This window comes from Diaporthe batatas (assembly GCF_019321695.1).
Source record: "Diaporthe batatas strain CRI 302-4 chromosome Unknown Contig00005, whole genome shotgun sequence".
In the NCBI taxonomy this organism is placed as follows: domain Eukaryota; kingdom Fungi; phylum Ascomycota; class Sordariomycetes; order Diaporthales; family Diaporthaceae; genus Diaporthe; species Diaporthe batatas.
Window position 1 is genome coordinate 2,975,696 of NW_025408552.1, and position 18,075 is coordinate 2,993,770.

An 18,075-nucleotide genomic window follows, 5' to 3' on the forward strand; every position below is an offset into this window, starting at 1 on the left:
GTCACCGCTCACAGCAAGTCACAGCAGGAATTAATTCAGCATTGTGGAAAGAACATACAGTTCACACTCTGTATTTCAGATGTGAACATTGGAAAACTTGGCCAACAAGGTCAATAATGGCTTTGGTGGGTGGTCGGTCCACTCAGATGCCCTGCGCAGAAAGACCATATTTCGATTGCCAAAAGTTGATAATTAAACACTTTTGAACGGACCGAAACATGATGTTGAAACAGTAGAAAAATAAATGCAATGGCTGATCGAGGAATGCTCGATATTCTGTGGCTCTCGGCCTACTCCCTCATCACAGGCTCGGATCGCCCCCACGAAAATCCAATCTTATCGCTATCGATAAGCCCCGCTGTAGCTGCCCCACCACGCAAGACAGACAGACAGACCCCTGTACCCCGCCATATGGAGTCGAACTTCTCATCAAAGTTACTGGAGAAGCCGACAAATTTGCTCCTGCAGACTGGACATTGCATCCCGCGAGCAGTCAGTTTCCCACGCGCCAAATTCCGACTACGACCGGCAACATGTCTTTCGACACGTACCAGACCCCATTGGGCTCTCGATATGCCTCCAAGGAGATGCTCCAGCTCTTCTCGGCCCGCTCCAGGCACAGCACCTGGCGCCAGCTCTGGCTCTGGCTGGCCGAGGCTGAGAAGGAGCTGGGCATCGACCAGATCACTCCCGAGGCCATCGATCAGATGCGTGCAAACCTCACAATAAGTGATGAGGCCTTCGAGGTTGCCAGGGAGGAGGAGAAGCGTCGCCGTCACGATGTCATGTACGAAGCCCTTGCTCACTCTGCTCCGCATCACACCAAGCCCACGGATGGAAACTCGTGCTGAACAACAGAGCAGGGCTCACGTCCACGCATACGGGCAAGATGCGCCCGCGGCCGCTGGCATCATTCATCTCGGGGCAACGTAAGCATCATTTCTTACCTGTCGTGAATCCCCGCCTTTCATGTTGTGGATTGTTTTAGTGTGCAACACTCTTGGGCTCGTGGCAGGACTAACATCAGCAATAGGAGCTGCTTCGTGACTGACAACGCTGAGCTCATCTTCATACAGAAGGGCCTGAAGCTGCTTCTCCCTCGTCTTGCAAAGGTCATCCACAACCTCAGCCAGTTTGCGTTGAAGTACAAGGACATGCCCACCCTCGCCTACACCCATTATCAGGCCGCCCAACCCCACACCGTTGGTAAGAGGGCTGCTCAGTGGACCCAGGACTTGTTGCTGGATCTTCGCAACCTCACCCGTGCTCTTGAGGATCTCGAATTCCGAGGTACGTCCAAAGAGCAGTATATCCCCGCATTTACTAGCAGCTGACGTGGATACTAGGTGCTATGGGCACAACCGGAACCCAGGCTTCATTCATGGAAATCTTTAACGGGGACGGTGACAAGATCGATCGCCTCAATGAGATTCTCTGCGAGAAGGCTGGATTCCCTTCCACCTACTCCGTCTCTACCCAGACATACACCCGCAAGGTCGACCTGAACGTCGCTCAAGCCCTTGCAGGAGTTGGTGCAACTGCTCAGCGAATTTGCACTGATATCCGCCACCTGGCCAACCTCAAGGAGATTGAAGAGTATGTCTCCTCGGACTTCATCATCCATCAGTCTTGTTATCCCATGACGTGTGAACCGCGGTCAAAGAAGTCTTACTAACGGGAAGTCGAACAGGCCTTTCGAGAAGGACCAAATTGGTAAGAACTCCATTTTGCGACCGCTTTTGTGATGCCTGTTCGGGCCATGTGGCTGGCTGCCGCGCTGTGGGCAGAAATACCCCGCCCACTGTCCTCTGTAATTTCGCTTTCCGAAGACTGATGCCGGATTCCACAGGATCCTCGGCGATGGCGTACAAGAGGAACCCGATGAGGTCGGAGCGCATTTGCTCTCTTGGCCGCAAGCTCGGCAGCATCACAACTCCTTTTGTGGAGACATACACAACACAATGGTTCGAACGGACTCTCGATGATTCTGCTGTAAGTCATCTCTCCAGAATTTTTATGCTCGTACCAAATTATCATGAGACAAAAGCCGAGGTGGCCATCCACTCAGGCTCCTGCCACCGAAGCCCCTGGGTCTTTTCTCTTCACGCTGTGTGAAACGGAAACCATGTCCTGACGGTAACAGATTCGCCGGATTGATATCCCTGAGGCATTCCTTCTGGCCGACGCCATCCTGCTCAGCATGGATAATGTCACAAATGGCCTTGTCGTATACCCAGCTGTTGTCCGCGCAAACCTGATGAAGGAGCTCCCCTTCATGGCTACAGAGAACATCATCATGAAGATGGTCGCCAAGGGTGCGTCCCGCCAAGAGTGCCACGAGGAGATCCGCGTTCTCAGCCACCAGGCCTCTCAAGTCGTCAAGGGCGAGGGCAAGCCTAACGATCTTATCGAGAGAATTCGTAACACTGCTTACTTCGCCCCCGTCCATGACATTCTTGACGAGGTTCTCGACCCTGCTCTTTACGTCGGCCGCTCCGCCGTCATCGTCGAGCGCTTGGTTGTCAAGGCGCAGCAGTCTCTTGCCCCTTATGCCGACTACCTCGGCAAGGCCGAGACAGCCCAACTCTCTGTCTAAGGTCAGAGTATATCAACGTGGAAGGTTTGTACATGGGGTCGGGGTATCCTTGTGGACCTCCGTGTCCGGCGTTCAGGATGGAAAATATATATAGTATAGGATACAAACGTTCACACTAAATGCATGCACATATGGCATACAAAAAAAGAGAGACAGAAGGCCGTGAGTCTATTTTCAGCATTTCAAGAAGATGATTCACTGGAATGTAGTAGTGTGTTTCTTCACTCGGAGCCTGCTGTATGTAAGTGGCGGTGCAGTCATTAATCTGTGATGATCAGTCTCATTACTCCCGATCTATTCTAGGCTCATGGAAGTTGAGGGGCCCTAGTCCGTGGTACCAAATGCCTTGTCAAATCCAACGAGGGAAAACCGATAATGCACCTTATTCTCCTTGACCCGCTCGACGGCCTCCTTACATCCCTCCTCGGAAATGTCGATTGTCTCCACCCATGGCCGGATGCCCTTGTCGGCAGCCAACTGCAACATCGACTCCATCTCTTGATGGTTTCCGAGATGGCTGCCAGTGAGCTTCGCGGCATTGCCGGCGAAGTTAAACGCAAGGAGCTCGGGAAGGGGCTCATCAGGCAGCCCGACCATGTGAAATTCGCCACCGACGCGCAGCGTTGACATGTAGGACTTCAGGTCGAACGTGTGGGTCATGTCACTGCAGTTGAGGATGAAGTCGAACGAGAACGCCCACGGCTCCGCCCAGTTCTTTTCCGTCGTCACGATGGCCTCCTTGGCACCCATCTTGCGGATGTCATCAACTTTGTTCGCCGAGTGCGTCAGCGCATAAGTCTCTGCGCCGAGAGCCACGCTCCACTGGATGCCCAGGTGGCCCAGCCCGCCTATTCCGCACACGGCTACCTTCTTGCCGGGCCCAATGCCCGCACGCACCAGCGGCGAGTAGGTCGTGATACCGGCGCAGAGAAGGGGCGCCGCATCTGCGGGAGGCAGCGCATCTGGGATCTTAAATGTATAGTATTCATGCGCGCGGATGTGCGAGGCGTAGCCGCCGTGGGCCTGCCCTCCGCCTGCCTCCTCTGGGTACTGGGAATTGTATGTGTCCTTGGGCCGGACACGCGTGTAAGTATGGATTCGTGCACGTACTACTCAAATGTATGGGCTTTTAATTGGTGCAACTCACGACGAGGTGTGGGCAGTAGTTCTCATTTGCCGTCTTGCACTGCGGGCACTTGAGACACGACCAGACCTGGGCCCCCACGCCCACACGGTCTCCCTCTTTGATGCCGGACCTGACGGCCTTTCCGACCTTGACAGCCTTGCCGACCACCTCATGGCCGACGCAGAGTGGCCCTTGGTAGTCACCCCAGCCGCCCGTGATGGTGTGGACATCGGAGCCGCACACGCCACACGCCTCGATCTGCACGTCGATATCGTTGTCCCCAAACGGCTCTAGTGTGTGTTAGTTACCTGCTGTAAATACTCAAGCGATGCGTTGTGGATTATTCGGTAGCATGAATGGTGGGTTTTCAACCAAAGGAAAGGAAAAAAAAGAAGATACTGACTGGGCGTCAGTTCTTGCTTCTTAAACTGGTTCCATGTCTTAGGCCCTGCAACACAGAAGCCCTCGAAAGTATCTGGATATCCCATTCTGGCGTGACAATGCGGACTTGATGTTTTTCAGTGCTTAAATTGTGGATAGATGTTGTAGGAAGGTAGCTTGCAATGTCATGATTGACCAGAAAGAGGAGCTTGTATGCCAACGATTTACACATCTACCGCTGGAGTCACCTAGACACCTACTTCTTATACCTGACCAGAATCGTTTATCTGTGCCGCGGCATCAACTTTGTGATGACGTCGTGAACGTGTTAGGGACAACGGGCGCCCGGTCTCGTTCTGTCCCAGGCCTTTGGGGCCGATTTTGGGCCATTTCGCTGACTTTACCGATTACAGAAATCGTAGAGTCGGGTAGTCTATGACGATGGTGCTCTTGTACCCGAACAGGGCCATGTCCAAAGAAGCCATAGGCCGTGTTCATGATCCCAAGATGTACATATGACGGCTGGATCAACCGGACCATGTTGTCCGGCGCCGTTTCGGTTGGCCGCAGTCCAGTTTTTAGCAGATAGACCAAGGATGGGATTTGGATGCAATTATCCATCATCTTAACATGGTTATGTGAAGAAGGAGCCTGGCTGATCGGATCTGTACCGAGCACGAAGCTTACCTGGGTACCTAGGTACCTACCACCCCTGTTCACCCCTCACTTGACGTCACTAAGCCATTGGCGGGGTTCGGCGATTAGATAGAAGCTCCAGGAACTGGAGCAGCGTGCTTATTATTATGCAATACTTGGATGAGCTTTTTGAGGGGCTACTTAATTCTTGCAGCATCTTACAGTCGTCAGGCTTATCACTACATCCGCCGACAGAAGAATTATCAATACTACCATTTCTAGATGAACTCCGTCCGAGCATTGCAAAGACTGAGACTTCAAGCTTCCCATTTAACGAGATCAGCCGCAAAGCCAGGTAAGTTTGGTCCTTGACAGAAATGCAGCAATTTGGCAAACCGGCACTTGGTCTGACCCCTCTTTGTCAAGCCATCTTGGAAACAAGAGCAGCACCGAGGCCAACAATGGCAGCAGCTACCGATTTGAAGACCTACAAGTTCAACCACTCCATGTAAGTATCGTGACGGGCGCGAGGAGACAATGGCACATATTACTAACACCACTGAATTAAGGATCCGGGTGAAGGACCCGAAGGAGTCTGGTGAGTCGGCAGCCTCTGAAGAAGCCCAGACAATGTGTCTCGCTGACAACTTACACCTGTCTAAGTCAAATTCTATGAGTTCCTTGGAATGAAGGTCATCAAGAAGGCAGAGTTCCCTGAGGCAAAGTTTGACCTGTATTTCTTGGGTTATGATGGCCCCGGCGCGGTATCCCACGGCAAACACGTCACCGACCGAGAGGGGCTCATCGAGCTCACCCACAATTATGGGACGGAGAACGACCCGGAGTACAAGGTCAACAACGGCAATGCAGAGCCTCATCGTGGCTTTGGACATACCTGCATCAGTGTTGTATGTGGCCAATCTTGTTGAATCCGGCCGACTCCTCTTTGCTAATTATGGATCAGGACAATATCCAAGCCGCGTGCCAACGACTTGAAGATGCTGGATACAAATTCCAGAAGAAGCTCACGGATGGGCGCATGAAGCACATTGCCTTTGCACTTGATCCCGATGGGTACTGGGTCGAGATCATTGGACGCAAGCCAATCGAGGAGACCGAGAACCTCAAGGAGACGGACGTTGGAACCTACAGGATGAACCACACCATGATCCGAGTCAAGGACGCAGAAAAGTCTCTGAAGTTCTACCAAGAAGTGCTGGGCATGTCTCTCCTGCGCGAGGCAGGCAACCCCTCCGCGGGGTTCACCTTGTACTTCCTCGGGTACCCGGGGGAGCAAGGCCTTTCAGAGGACGGCAAGACCGCCGACCGCGAGGGTCTTCTGGAGCTTACTTGGAACCACGGGACCGAGAAGGACGAGAAGTTCAGCTACCACAACGGCAACGACCAGCCCCAAGGCTTCGGTCATATTTGCGTCACGGTCGACAGCGTCACTAAGGCCTGTGAACGGTTAGAGAGCCTCAATGTTAACTGGAAGAAGCGACTCACGGACGGCCGGATGAAAAACGTGGCATTCGTGCTCGACCCGGACAACTATTGGGTCGAGATTGTTGAGAATGGGGACCTGTAGGGGATGGCGACATCCTGCCACCTCGCGAGAGAACCTCGCTCCGCCTTCAGGGGGGAGCTGTTTGCGATGAACTGTCGTTCCTGTACATAGACAGCCTCTGTCCGCGGTCACACGGACACAGAGGACAGACCTGAATGACGAGGCGTTTGCAGCAAGACTATCTCGTTCATACTCGCCCGCCCACCCGCTTGCTCAGCAGCCTTTTCAACTTATCCCCCCGCGCCATCCCCACGACGACCGGCAGCAGCACATCAGCCTGAAAGGTTTGGCCGCGTTTCAAGAGGCCCAAGAGCCCAAGAGTCGCATCAACTAGTGCCCCGTGGGGAAACCGGACTAAGTGATCTGACAGGGAGGCATGGGGGTTCCCCCGCAGCCGCTTCCCCAAAGGCAGAAAGGTTGCTTCCGCCGGCATGGGGGCTGTGCCCTGATTGTCTCGAGCACCGATTGAGTTGCGGGTGGAAATGCACGTTCACGACTCCTCCATGCTTCCTATAGGCTCCCCTCACTTGGTGCAGCGGCTTCCCTTGTAGCTCGGGGGAGCTGTTAGACGATGTTATTGCTCATCCGTGCACGCAGCACGCGGCACGCAGCACGCCGTTGAACGTGGCGCTCAGTAAGTAAAGCCCAGTCCCCGTGGTCTTTTGCATGGAGGCGGAGTTTTGTTTTCTTCTACCCCTCCTCCATTCCTCTTCTTTTCTCCCCCAGGTTGCTATTTCTGCCATTGGGCATACATCGACCTGCGCACAATCTGTCTGCGGTCTGCTGTCTACAGAGAATACAAGAAATTCAAGCATCTGAAGCTCGGTGCCGCTCCGACCTTGACCCAAGGCACACCTCACATATACGTTTTGCCAACATCAACGGGAATCTGCTGTCACCATGGCACCATCCGCAACAGGCCATACCAACGGCGCGGTTCCCAGGATCCTAGTCCCGGAGAAGGTCTCGGCCGACGGGCTCTCGCTCCTGCAAGAAGCACACTTCGAGGTCGACGTACGGCCGGGTCTCTCGCCGGAGGACCTCTTGTCGCTGATCCCGTCGTACCAGGCGCTCATCGTCCGCTCCGAGACCAAGGTCACGGCGGAGGTTCTCGCGGCGGCCGGAAAGCTCCGGGTTGTGGCGCGCGCCGGCGTGGGCGTCGATAATATCGATGTGGAGGCTGCCACGGCGCACGGGATAATTGTGGTGAATTCACGTCAGTATCACTGTTCTCTCCTTGCGGGCCCCCATCCTTTATGTCCTGGGGTGTTCTGGAGTGCAACACTTTGGGATCAGCAGCAGGACTAACGTCACCACTAGCCGCGGGTAACATCGTCGCGGCGGCGGAGCACTCCATCACGCTGCTGCTGGCCACGGCACGCAACGTGGGAAGGGCGGACGCGGGCGTCAAGGCCGGGCGGTGGGAGCGGAGCAAGTTGGTCGGTGTCGAGGTTGCGCGCAAGGTGCTGGGAATCGTCGGGCTAGGTAAGGTCGGGATGAAGGTCGCACGTATGGCCATCGGACTGGGGATGAAGGTCATAGGAGTAGATCCATATATGAGTGCTTCCGTGGCGAGGCAGAACGGGGTTGAGACTGTGGGCTCGCTCGAGGAGATGCTGCCCCAGGTCGACTTCCTCACGATCCACACGCCGCTGATCGCCAGTACCCTAAACCTGCTTGGGGAAAAGGAGTTTCAACTGATGAAGAAGACGGCGAGGGTCCTCAACGTCGCAAGGGGTGGGATTTACAACGAGGAGGCGCTCGTAAAGGCGCTCGACGAGGGTTGGATCGCCGGGGCCGGCATCGACGTCTTCACGAGCGAGCCCCCGAAGCCCGGGTCAACGGCGGAGACGCTCGCCCAGCACCCGAAGTGCGTTGCGACCCCCCACCTCGGCGCATCAACGGTCGAGGCGCAGGAGAACGTCTCGCTGGACGTGTGCACGCAGGTGGTCGAGGTGCTGCGCGGCGGGCTGCCCACGGCGGCGGTCAACGCGCCGCTGATCCTGCCGGAGGAATACCGCAAGCTGCAACCTTACGTGCGGCTGGTGGAGCGCATGGGCGGGCTCTACACGCAGCACTTCGTGGGCCGGCGGGGCGGGATGATCGGCGGGCGCAGGTTCGAGCTCCGCTACCAGGGCGAGCTGGCGGGCGTGTCCAACACACGGCCGCTGTACGCGGCGCTGGTCAAGGGCCTGACCAGCAGCATCAGCGACAGCGGAGGCCGCGACGTCAACATCGTCAACGCAAGCCTGATCGCCAAGGACAAGGGCATCGCGATCAACGAGACGCACGCGCGGGAGGGCGGCAGGGAGGAGATGGTGTACGCGTCGCTGGTGACGCTGCGGTCGTCGCAGAACGGCGGCGGGGAGGAGGGCGGCGGGGAGCAGGTGATCGAGGGCTACGTGAACGGGGCCGAGGTGCAGATCAGCCGGCTGGACCGGTTCACGTGCAGCTTCACGCCCGAGGGCACGCTGCTGGTGCTGCACAACTACGACGAGCCGGGCAAGGTCGGCAACGTGGGCATGATCCTGGGGCGGTTCGGCATCAACGTCACGTTCATGCAGGTGGCGTCGCTGGACAACAAGGTGGTGGTGCCGGCGGCGGCCGGGGACGGCAGCGCAGGCGTCAAGAAGAGGAAGGGGGGCAATGAGGCGTTGATGATCCTCGGGGTCGACGGCGAGGTCACCAAGGAGGTGCTCGAGGACCTGGGACGGGCTGAGGGTATCTTGGATGTCAACCTCGTGAGGCTCTAGGAGGCGTGGACCTTTATACTAGATCTGAAACTGAGACACTGATATTGTGTGCTCAGGACGGTCAGAAATAGAGGAGACGGGTCCATAACTTCATACTGTCGATGCTCTAATGATAGTAAAGTATCATGGCCTCATCCTCTCCCCAAAAGTGTATAGTTTATAGTGTTTGTCGATGGTATCCTTGCGACTGCAGGGTCTTGTTCTACCCCCCGTCCCCCCTCACATGTCTGTCGGTCGAGTCGTTGAATCGCGATGGTGGACCAATACGAGCAGCTACAGCACAATGGTGGACCCCAGGCCAAGACACGGCATAGGACGGTGTGGGTGGCACAACAGGATGGCTGACGATGGTGCCGGGCTCCCAATATGAGGTCAGTCGTGGGTGGTCAGCAATTCCAATTTCAGACAAAGCAAGCAGCATCCCGCCGAGTCTTGGGCCTGCCTGCCTGGTCGACTCGAGCCTCAAATTTCGGGGCCGGAATTGTGCCACGCAAACAGTGCACGAGAAAACCACAAGAAAATGCAACAAGGCAGAGAGACCCATATATTGTGTGTCTCGGCTGCTGCCAGTCAGTCAGACCATGTTGTAACTTGTGGCCTGCCAGCCTGCAATGTGCATGCCCAAGGGTCCATTTTAGGTCCACATCACAAAAGATAGCACAGCGTGTGTGCCACCGGCCTGACCCAAGCCAGACCGAGAGTTGACCAAGCAACAAAGTCAATTCCGCTGAAGCCGCTAATAAATAATTAAAATGGCCTATCAGGCGCCGTGGCCTGCCGGCCGATTGGCGTCATCGTTCGTCAGGCAGGGGTCCTCCCCTGCAACGGCCCTCGGGTGTAGCGCGTCAATGGCTCAGTTGGTCTTTGCTCCAACAAGCCAGTGCCAGCCAAGCTCGAGCTCCGCGGCAAGACAAGAAAGAGCAAGTGGCATTACACCGTACCAGCGTACCAGCGTACCAGCTAGGTACGCTAGGCGGGCGGTGGGGCTCCCCACCAGCGGCGACTGACGGCACATACCAGCACAGCTGCAGCAGCACTGACCGTCCTTGCGTCCCTAACCCACAGGCGGGCCTGCGAGACCCACCGTACCGCCTCCCTCCCCCACACAGACACTTCACCAGCGCCGGCCCTGGCCTGGAGGCTTGCAGGCTTGCCGGGATACGCAGCACCTGTAGGGTTCAAGCTGCGAGTTTTGGACCAGGGACTGGCTGCTCTGCCTGCTTGCTTATCACGCTACCTACGAACACCCTTCCGGCGCACACGATCCCACCTGCACAAGCGAGATATTTTCTCGAGCTTCGTCCTTCTTCCCTCCTCATCACAGCCACCACCACCGCTTTCCCTCTGCTTGCCCGCCTGATCTACTTGGTGTGGATTGGCTTCTCGTGCTCAGCCTCTGGCCATTGCCCGATTTTTGGAGCAATCATTCGAGGGGTAAGTTATCAGCAGCCCGTGCATCCCGTCCCATCTCTGCCTCGATTCCACCTGGAGGGAGCTCCATCCTGCCGCCGCCACCACATGCCGGGTATCGTTCCTGTCTGGCGATACCGGCCCTGCCACCGCGACTTGCTCCCCGGCGTCGGGGACTATGATGTTTTGCGCGGCCAGTGACACTGACAACCTTCTCAGCTGCAGGGCGGACCGAAGCGTTTGACGAGCCCCAAAATATCCACAGCGCGTCATCGGACGACGCTCCCACAGCCTGCAACCATGAGGCAAAATGCCCGAACCCACCCGCTGATGGCCTTCCGCCCAGCCATCCTCGGGCTTTCCAGGGCCGTCTTCACCCTCGGCGTCGCCTCTGCCGCACCCATCAGCATCCTGGACGAGCTGCACGACGGCAACGAGGAGGAGGGCGGCGAGTTCTGGGTCCTATTCACCATCTCCATCTTCCTCGTCCTGCTCGGCGGTGCCTTTGCCGGCTTGACCATCGCCCTCATGGGCCAGGACAGCGTCTACCTCCAGGTTATCTCCCAGGACCCCACAGAGCCCCAGCAGAAGAACGCCGGCCGCGTCCTGCGCCTGCTCGAGAAGGGAAAGCATTGGGTCCTCGTGACCCTGCTGCTCAGCAATGTCATTGTCAACGAGGTATGCCCCTTCTGGCCACTCCCCCCCCCCCAACCAGCTCCTGGAAAGGTCCCCTTTGCTGACATTTTCATCCCTCAGACCCTGCCTGTTGTTCTGGACCGGTGTCTTGGCGGAGGGGTGGCTGCCGTCGTCGGTTCTACCGTGTTGATCGGTGAGTTAGCCTGACATCGTCCGCGGTCGCGGCGCAAATCTGCGAACAGGACGTCCTGACCAATTTCCTCTTTTTTACAGTCATCTTCGGAGAGGTCGTCCCTCAGTCCATCTGTGTCCGTTACGGTCTTGCCATCGGTGGCTACATGTCCAAGCCTGTCCTCCTCATGATGTACCTGATGGCCCCGGTTGCCTGGCCCACGGCGAAGCTCCTGGACTGGGTCCTGGGCGAAGACCACGGCACCGTTTACAAGAAGAGCGGGCTCAAGACACTCGTCACTCTGCATCACACCATGGGCCCAGCAGCGCAGCGCCTCAACGAGGATGAGATCACCATCATCGGCGCGGTCCTCGAGCTCAAGGAGAAGCCCGTGCATGACGTGATGACCCCAATGGAGGACGTCTTCGTCATGTCCGAGGATACCGTCCTGGACGAGGAGAAGATCGACATGATCCTGTCTGCTGGCTACTCCCGTATTCCCATTCACGAGTCGGGAAACCGGACCAATTTCATCGGAATGCTCCTGGTCAAGATTCTCATCACCTACGACCCTGAAGACTGCAAGAAGGTCAGGGAATTCCCCCTGGCCACTCTCCCCGAGACCCGTCCTGAGACCAGCTGCCTGGACATTATCAACTTCTTCCAGGAGGGCAAGTCACACATGGTCCTAGTTTCCGATGCCCCAGGCGACGATCACGGTGCCCTTGGCGTGGTCACCCTGGAGGACGTTATCGAGGAGTTGATCGGAGAGTAAGTTTTCCCCATCGCGGGTTGAAAGACAGGGAAAGGAAAGCTTGATATGACTGACACGGGTACCTCGACAGGGAGATCATTGACGAGTCCGACGTGTACATCGATGTCCACAAGGCCATTCGACGCATGGCGCCGGCACCCAAGGCCCGGTATCAAAGACGGCTGTCCCACGGCCACGCGGGAGCAGATGGAAACGACAGCAAATCTAGTGAGGACACAAAGGTCGGCGAGGAGGACCCCGCAGACAACTACGAAACCCGGAAGAGGAGATACAACTCGGCGACCGAGACGGGCGAGGCCCCAGACCGGTCTAGCAGCGGTAGCCCCATGCCAGGCACATTCCTGTTGCGACGCGCCTCGGCCGGAATCGACGGCAGGATGGAGAATGTTCCGGTGAGGGCAAGCTACAATGACATAAAGCAGCATCTGAAGCACCTCGGCCCGTCCAACCCAGCCTCCAACCCCAAGGCTACCAAGTCCACCACCGTCAAGATCAAGCCCGGCGTTGTTGTCCACGATGCACCGAGATCGACCCCGCCAGTGGCCGAGCAGGTCATACGGGAGGAACCGCGGGTGGAGAACGACGACGAGGACAACGACGAAACGACGTCCCTGCTGCGACCAGTACTCACCCCCAAGGATGGTGCACAAGCCCTGGCACAGAAGTATGGCGCGACCGGACAGTCGCCTCTATCCCGAAGTGTTGAGAACAACTCGGCTGTCAAGCCAGGCTCGGATGATACAGCGACCAAGGGAGTCCAAACCACTGAAACGGCACCAGCGCACAGCTATGCAGCAGTAACCGCCCAGCCCCCGCAGCCGCAGCCGCAGCCGCAGCCGCAGCCGCAACAAGAGCTGCATTCAAAGAGCTCCGGCTCCGGCAGCGAGCTGGCCCCGGCAGACCAGACAAGCCCATACTCACACCGGAGTAACCTTTTTGCCCGTAGCGGTAGTATCACGGAAAATATTGTGGAGTCTAGAGGCATCCGCAAGGTTGTGCTGGAGACAACCAGCAGCAACGAGGATGAGGAGGAGCAAGGCGGGTCGGAGCGGAACGCTAAGAGTGCCAGCCGGACCAACCTGAACCTTGAGTCGCACGCGTCGCCCTCGACGGAGGGCGATGAGAACGCAAGCGGCCCAAACAGCCCGGCGGTGACGGATGCCGCTCAGGCTGAGTCTTCGAACACGACGGCGCAGGCCAGCGGCAACGGCAACGGCGGCGGCGGCGGCAACAAGAAAAAGAACAACCGCAGGAAGAAGAGAAAGGGCGGCAAGTAGGGCAGCTGGCTCTGGAGCTCGCCTCGGTATGCAGAGAGCATAGGGTGAGGATTATAGGAAACATGATCATTCGACAGGGGGAGCAGAGCACCGACTACATACCCTTTCGCATGGGATTGGTGGCGCAGAAACGAACGCAAAGTGATTTCCAGCATTGGCAAGATGGATTACTGCGGACTTGTAGGTGTTTTAGCAAAGATATCGTGTATCACTATTAGGATGGTCTTTTCTCTTTTTTGGAGCATCGGAATTGACATTTACGCTGTCTGATACAAGTTGTCTGTGCCATTTGCTTATCTACTCGAGTGCTTAGAATGCCCTAATCATACCAGATGGCGTTCATGCCGAAGCCGGGCTCCTGGATGCGGGTCCTGGCGACGCGGACGAGGAACTCGTCCTTCCAGCGGTAGATCTCGACCCAGCCCTCCTGGTCGTCGGTGAGGGCGAGCCACTCGTCGGACCAGTCGCAGGGGGCGACGGCGTTGGAGTGGCCGCCGCTGGTCGGGGTGGGGTTGAGGCAGATCTGGCGCTCGACGCTGCCGCAGTCGCGCAGGCGGAAGGCGGCGATGTAGCCGGTGAGGTCGAAGCGGTTGGCGCGGCTGGTGGCGAACAGGTAGCGGCCCGAGAAGCTGACGGCGCACACGTCGGAGCGGTACAGGCCCTTGCCCGTCTCGGGGTCCCGCGTGGGCTCGGTGCCGGGGGGGATCAGCGGCCACGAGTGGTGCGTGTAGACGGGCATGCGCGTGGCCGGGTCGATGACGTACTCGCACAGGCGGTTGCCGGCCTCCATCAGGGCGTACAGGTAGTTGCCGGTCGGGTGCATGGCCACCCAGCGGGGGTGGTCGCCGGGCGAGGGGGCGTCGACGCTGCCGACGAGGGCCAGCTCGCCGGTGGCCGGGTCCTTGCGGTGGGCCCACAGCTTGTTGGCGGTCAGGTCGGCCGAGTAGAGGTGCGTCTCGTCCGGGTCGAAGACGGAGCCGTGGATGCCCGTGTTGGGCTGGAAGGGGTAGTTCTGCGGGTTGGCGGCGAGGGCGCCCGTGGCCGAGACGGTGAAGACGTTGCCGTAGCCCGCGTGCTTGTAGAAGGGGTTCGCGTAGACGTTGTACGGCGGCTTCTTGGCCGCCAGGAGGAAGATGGCGCGCGTGTTGGTCGTGGCGTCGTTTGCCTTTGCTGTTTTGTTTTGTGGCACATGTCAGCGAGGGCACGATGGGACGGACTGTCCAGTGGGACGAGGCAACCTGGACAGACGTACGGTCTCCGCCCATTGGGTGTGAGGCCTCGTGCACGATCTCGGTCGGGCTCCTGACTGCAAAGCTCGACCATTTCTTCATGGCGGACCCGTAGAGGTTCTTCTTCTGGTGCTTTTCGGCGGTCTTGTTGTCAGTCCCGCTCACGAGGGGGTCCAACTGGGCGGGCAGCTCACGTCAAAGGCCATCCATGATATCGGCTCGTCCTCGGGGATCTCAGTCCTCTTGATAAGCTTCAGCTCGAGCTTCTCGTCGTCGAACTGCACCGTGAAGATGGCCCCTGGGGGGGTCCATGTCCCGATCATAAGGTGGTGTAGGCCCATCCTGGCGGTCCTTGCAGCGAGGCCCGTGGAGCTCGCCGGCAGTGATGAGAGACGGGGTCGGCGGCTGAGCCCGGACAGAGGGCGCGTGAGGTTGGAGAGCTTCACTTTGGAGGGACGCACAAGAACGTCGACGGCAGGTCTCGAAAACTACATACAGGTCACATAAACAAGATGGTGGAGTGGGAAAGGATAAGAGGTCTGGAAAATGGAAAAAGAAGAAGGCGGTATGGCTGAAAAGTATGGCTAAAAATGGTACCTTGGTATATTTCCAAGAGACGCGGCATCGTCAAAAGTCGCGGCGCCGGCGCCGGGCTCGGCAGCCATCGCATCAACTTTGCCCCTCGTTCTGCCGTCCCTCGTTCCGAGGGAGCTCAAGCTACCCCTGGCGGGTGGGTTGTGGGGGTGGGGGGATAAACGCTTTGGCTGCCCCGAAAGGCCTGTTCCCGAAGAGGAAGCGCCTTGTCCAGCAGGCTATTGTATAAGTCTCCTTGCCAGCCTACGCCTCTTGGAAAAGTGCAGCAACAACAAGATTGTTCGAGCACAAGTGAAGCTGGTAGAGGTGAGGTCACAGATGGCACTTCTTGAAACCCATGTGATTGTTTGCCTCTTGAGTGCAGTGTGTTTACAACTCGTAAGATGACTCTGTGTCAGAAAGTTGAGCATCGTCCATGTTGATGCACTTCGTGTCCAGGGATCGTCACTGCATCTTCATTGGCGCCCCGCCGCTGTGCAATTCAGTGTCTCAGTTCAATGACTGGGGTATCAATTGAGCCCTCAACTTGACTTGTGCACTCTCACTCAACAGTAAAGCCATTTTCCGCTTTTCTAAAGAATAAATATCCGAATCCGGTGCGCTGGATCATTACTCGTCCCCCCATCAGCCATTTCCTAGATGGCCGGCTAAAGGCTCATCCGTAAAAAGGCCCGCTCCAAGTCTCATCAGACATGCTGCCAAAGGCTCAGATGTATTCAATTGTTACAGAGCATGAGCATGAGTCAATAGGAATTGATTCCGAAACCTGTTGCACCCATAACCTTTGATTTTACCTCCTCCGTGGCCCGCTCATAACTTGGCGCAGATTCCACGACTCTTCAACAACGCATTGCCTTTGGCTTGTATCAAATGCTTCTGGTACTTGCCGCTACCAGTTTTGGGCAGTTCTTCGCCAACATCAGGTTCTCCAAGCCAGAAAATATGACTAGGAGCCTTGGTGTGATCCATTTCTGCCTTCACCCAAGATCGAATCTCATTGTCAGATGGTCGTCTTGCTCCAGCACTTCCCAAGAAGCAGGACACCACTTCGCCGTACAGGGAATCCTCCAGGCCAACAACGCAGCATTCCTTGATGTCGGGATGTTCTGCAAGACGGCCTTCAATCTCGATAGGCGAGATGTTCTCTCCGCCTGTGTCAAGTATCATGTCTGCAGTCAGCAAAATGATTTCGGGCGATCCCACCAGTAACAGAAATGGCTTACCTCGAATAATTATATCCTTGATTCGCCCGGTGATGTGCATGTATCCAGCTTGATCAAGAAACCCTTCGTCACCAGTATACATCCACACCACCCCTTCCGCGTCCGGTCTCATAGCCTGTGCTGTCTGGGCCTTGTCCCCCCAGTATCCTTTCTGTAGCCCATGTCCACTCGTGCAGATATGGCCTGGCGTCCCACGTGGCACAATGTTGTCTTCGCCATCTACTACCTTGCCGGCGCAGTGTGGGAGTACCTGCCCCACAGTGCCGAGGACTCCATTCCGCGTGTCCTCGATCGAGGTGACAAAGCTCACCGGACCGGTCTCGGTCATGCCGTACGCCGTCAGCAGATGCGGGAGGCCCATCTCCCGCTCCAGACGACGTATCAGGACCGGCGGCACTGCCGCGCCTCCGGCTATCCCGGTGCGAACCGCCTCGATGCGCCGGGGAGTCTTTTTGAGTTCCTCGAGGATAGCCAAGAACATGGATGGCACGCCCAGTAGTGCCGTGGCCTTCTCCTGCACAACAGCGTCTAGGGCCGCATTTGCGTCAAATGTCGGTGCTGGGAAAACAATCTTGCTGCCGTGGCAGAACGAGGTCAGGAAACCTATAACGAGCCCGAAGGCATGGAACAGCGGCGGAGGGCAACACAACACGTCCTCTTCCGTGAGTTGCATCGCAAGGCCGAGATAGCGGCCATTATTAATTATGTTGCTTGAAGAGTGATACGATGTTAGATCAACAGGACTATTTCATCGTGGACGGGAGGGACGGACTTATTGGTGAGTGCGGCTGCTTTTGAGAGTCCAGTTGTACCTATTCGTCGGGTCAGCATGTTTGGTTGAACCTCAGCATCAGGGAGACTGAGCCTCACCTGAAGTAAATGAGAAGTTCACTACGTCCGCAGGTGCCACCTTGCTCTCGGCCCTGCTTAAGAGGGAGTCGCTCACGAAACCAGCCTCGATGGAAGCCATATACTCATCGTAGGTCTGACACTTGATTCCCGTCATGGGATGCAGAACTTCAGCCAGAAGAACTAGGAGGCGGATTGGAAGTTCTCCTCGGGGAGCGTCCGTAATCATCCGCAAATGGCCCTGCAGGTTTCTGTTGCCAACTTCTGGTGCAATGAAAATCCCCTTGCAATCTAGGTATTCGTAATTAGCACATGTTGTGATATCTGGATGCTTGGAATCATACGAACCGGTCCGCTCTATCATCGCCTTCAGTTCTCGAGGCGAGAATGTGTTGTTGAACACAGCGACGGGGCAGCCGATACGCCCGGCTCCGAGGAATATCTCTAGATATTGGTAGCAATTCCCAGCCATGATACCCACGCAGTCGCCACGCTTGAAGCCTCCGCCCAGGAGAGCCTTGGCTAGCAAGGCGCTGCGTTGCCCAAGTCTGCCATAGGTAAGACGAGCAGACTGCCAAGGCACGACAACCGCTTCCCGATCGGCATACTTGGACTCTTGTTCATGGATCAGATCTGCCACTGTCTTGTTCCAGAGAGGTGGAGAGCTTGGCCCGAAGACCAGGGACAAGGATGAGGACATGATGGTACAGTGTCTGCCGTTGAGAGCGTTCTGGGTTGTGTTTTTCCTATGCTGAGTATGCGGCCATAGTCGTGCGTTCTAGGTGAACAAGCATTTGCCCAGAATGTGCCAAGTTTTTATTCGATTTGACAAGTCTGAAGGTGGTCCGCCC

At 56.9% G+C, this 18,075-nt stretch overlaps 7 protein-coding genes across 7 annotated transcripts; 4 read left to right on the plus strand and 3 right to left on the minus strand.

The window, feature by feature from the left end:
• Window positions 1–416: 416 nt before the first annotated feature.
• On the plus strand, window positions 417–2,847 carry KVR01_005140 (adenylosuccinase ADE13). Its single transcript, XM_044789281.1, has 7 exons — window positions 417–787; window positions 864–929; window positions 1,034–1,290; window positions 1,347–1,596; window positions 1,691–1,713; window positions 1,850–1,992; window positions 2,144–2,847. Exons 1-7 carry the CDS (start codon window positions 534–536, stop codon window positions 2,594–2,596), a joined length of 1,446 nt encoding a protein of 481 aa, XP_044645585.1. The 5' UTR covers window positions 417–533; the 3' UTR covers window positions 2,597–2,847.
• Window positions 2,848–2,920: 73 nt separating this feature from the next.
• Window positions 2,921–4,387, minus strand: KVR01_005557 (uncharacterized protein; the record flags this gene model as incomplete). Its single annotated transcript, XM_044781245.1, has 3 exons — window positions 4,126–4,387; window positions 3,744–4,012; window positions 2,921–3,664 (listed from the first exon to the last, which is right to left on the minus strand). The coding sequence occupies exons 1-3, from the start codon at window positions 4,208–4,210 to the stop codon at window positions 2,921–2,923; spliced, it is 1,098 nt and encodes a 365-aa protein (XP_044646002.1). The 5' UTR covers window positions 4,211–4,387.
• A 552-nt stretch (window positions 4,388–4,939) lies between these two features.
• Window positions 4,940–6,480, plus strand: KVR01_005058 (uncharacterized protein). Its single transcript, XM_044782469.1, has 5 exons — window positions 4,940–5,094; window positions 5,166–5,247; window positions 5,309–5,337; window positions 5,403–5,647; window positions 5,704–6,480. The coding sequence occupies exons 1-5, from the start codon at window positions 5,022–5,024 to the stop codon at window positions 6,325–6,327; spliced, it is 1,053 nt and encodes a 350-aa protein (XP_044645503.1). The 5' UTR covers window positions 4,940–5,021; the 3' UTR covers window positions 6,328–6,480.
• A 726-nt stretch (window positions 6,481–7,206) lies between these two features.
• Window positions 7,207–9,186, plus strand: KVR01_005353 (uncharacterized protein; the record flags this gene model as incomplete). The annotated part of the gene is made up of 2 exons (XM_044785312.1): window positions 7,207–7,522; window positions 7,627–9,186. 2 exons carry the CDS (start codon window positions 7,207–7,209, stop codon window positions 9,057–9,059), a joined length of 1,749 nt encoding a protein of 582 aa, XP_044645798.1. The 3' UTR covers window positions 9,060–9,186.
• A 946-nt stretch (window positions 9,187–10,132) lies between these two features.
• On the plus strand, window positions 10,133–13,602 carry KVR01_005676 (uncharacterized protein). Its single transcript, XM_044784028.1, has 4 exons — window positions 10,555–11,147; window positions 11,226–11,298; window positions 11,379–12,048; window positions 12,123–13,602. Exons 1-4 carry the CDS (start codon window positions 10,770–10,772, stop codon window positions 13,327–13,329), a joined length of 2,328 nt encoding a protein of 775 aa, XP_044646121.1. The 5' UTR covers window positions 10,555–10,769; the 3' UTR covers window positions 13,330–13,602.
• Window positions 13,581–15,178, minus strand: KVR01_004971 (uncharacterized protein). Its single transcript, XM_044789552.1, has 3 exons — window positions 14,753–15,178; window positions 14,582–14,690; window positions 13,581–14,499 (listed from the first exon to the last, which is right to left on the minus strand). The coding sequence occupies exons 1-3, from the start codon at window positions 14,897–14,899 to the stop codon at window positions 13,649–13,651; spliced, it is 1,107 nt and encodes a 368-aa protein (XP_044645416.1). The 5' UTR covers window positions 14,900–15,178; the 3' UTR covers window positions 13,581–13,648.
• Window positions 15,179–15,962: 784 nt separating this feature from the next.
• On the minus strand, window positions 15,963–17,924 carry KVR01_005542 (uncharacterized protein; the record flags this gene model as incomplete). The annotated part of the gene is made up of 5 exons (XM_044790874.1): window positions 15,963–16,303; window positions 16,376–17,085; window positions 17,148–17,187; window positions 17,246–17,515; window positions 17,573–17,924. 5 exons carry the CDS (start codon window positions 17,922–17,924, stop codon window positions 15,963–15,965), a joined length of 1,713 nt encoding a protein of 570 aa, XP_044645987.1.
• Window positions 17,925–18,075: the final 151 nt, after the last annotated feature.

Excerpts from the sequence above, each read along its gene's own strand:
- KVR01_005140 (XM_044789281.1), top strand. The coding sequence starts at position 534 with ATGTCTTTCGACACGTACCAGACCCCATTGGGCTCTCGATATGCCTCC. Across the intron at positions 1,291-1,346 it reads TGAGGATCTCGAATTCCGAG|GTGCTATGGGCACAACCGGA; the intron begins GTACGTCCAAAG and ends CGTGGATACTAG. Across the intron at positions 1,597-1,690 it reads AACCTCAAGGAGATTGAAGA|GCCTTTCGAGAAGGACCAAA; the intron begins GTATGTCTCCTC and ends GAAGTCGAACAG.
- KVR01_005058 (XM_044782469.1), top strand. The coding sequence starts at position 5,022 with ATGAACTCCGTCCGAGCATTGCAAAGACTGAGACTTCAAGCTTCCCAT. Across the intron at positions 5,338-5,402 it reads GAAGGACCCGAAGGAGTCTG|TCAAATTCTATGAGTTCCTT; the intron begins GTGAGTCGGCAG and ends CACCTGTCTAAG. Across the intron at positions 5,648-5,703 it reads GACATACCTGCATCAGTGTT|GACAATATCCAAGCCGCGTG; the intron begins GTATGTGGCCAA and ends ATTATGGATCAG.
- KVR01_005676 (XM_044784028.1), top strand. The coding sequence starts at position 10,770 with ATGAGGCAAAATGCCCGAACCCACCCGCTGATGGCCTTCCGCCCAGCC. Across the intron at positions 11,148-11,225 it reads GCAATGTCATTGTCAACGAG|ACCCTGCCTGTTGTTCTGGA; the intron begins GTATGCCCCTTC and ends TTCATCCCTCAG. Across the intron at positions 11,299-11,378 it reads CGGTTCTACCGTGTTGATCG|TCATCTTCGGAGAGGTCGTC; the intron begins GTGAGTTAGCCT and ends TCTTTTTTACAG.
- KVR01_004971 (XM_044789552.1), bottom strand. The coding sequence starts at position 14,899 with ATGGGCCTACACCACCTTATGATCGGGACATGGACCCCCCCAGGGGCC. Across the intron at positions 14,691-14,752 it reads TATCATGGATGGCCTTTGAC|CACCAGAAGAAGAACCTCTA; the intron begins GTGAGCTGCCCG and ends ACCGCCGAAAAG. Across the intron at positions 14,500-14,581 it reads ACACCCAATGGGCGGAGACC|CAAAGGCAAACGACGCCACG; the intron begins GTACGTCTGTCC and ends AAAACAAAACAG.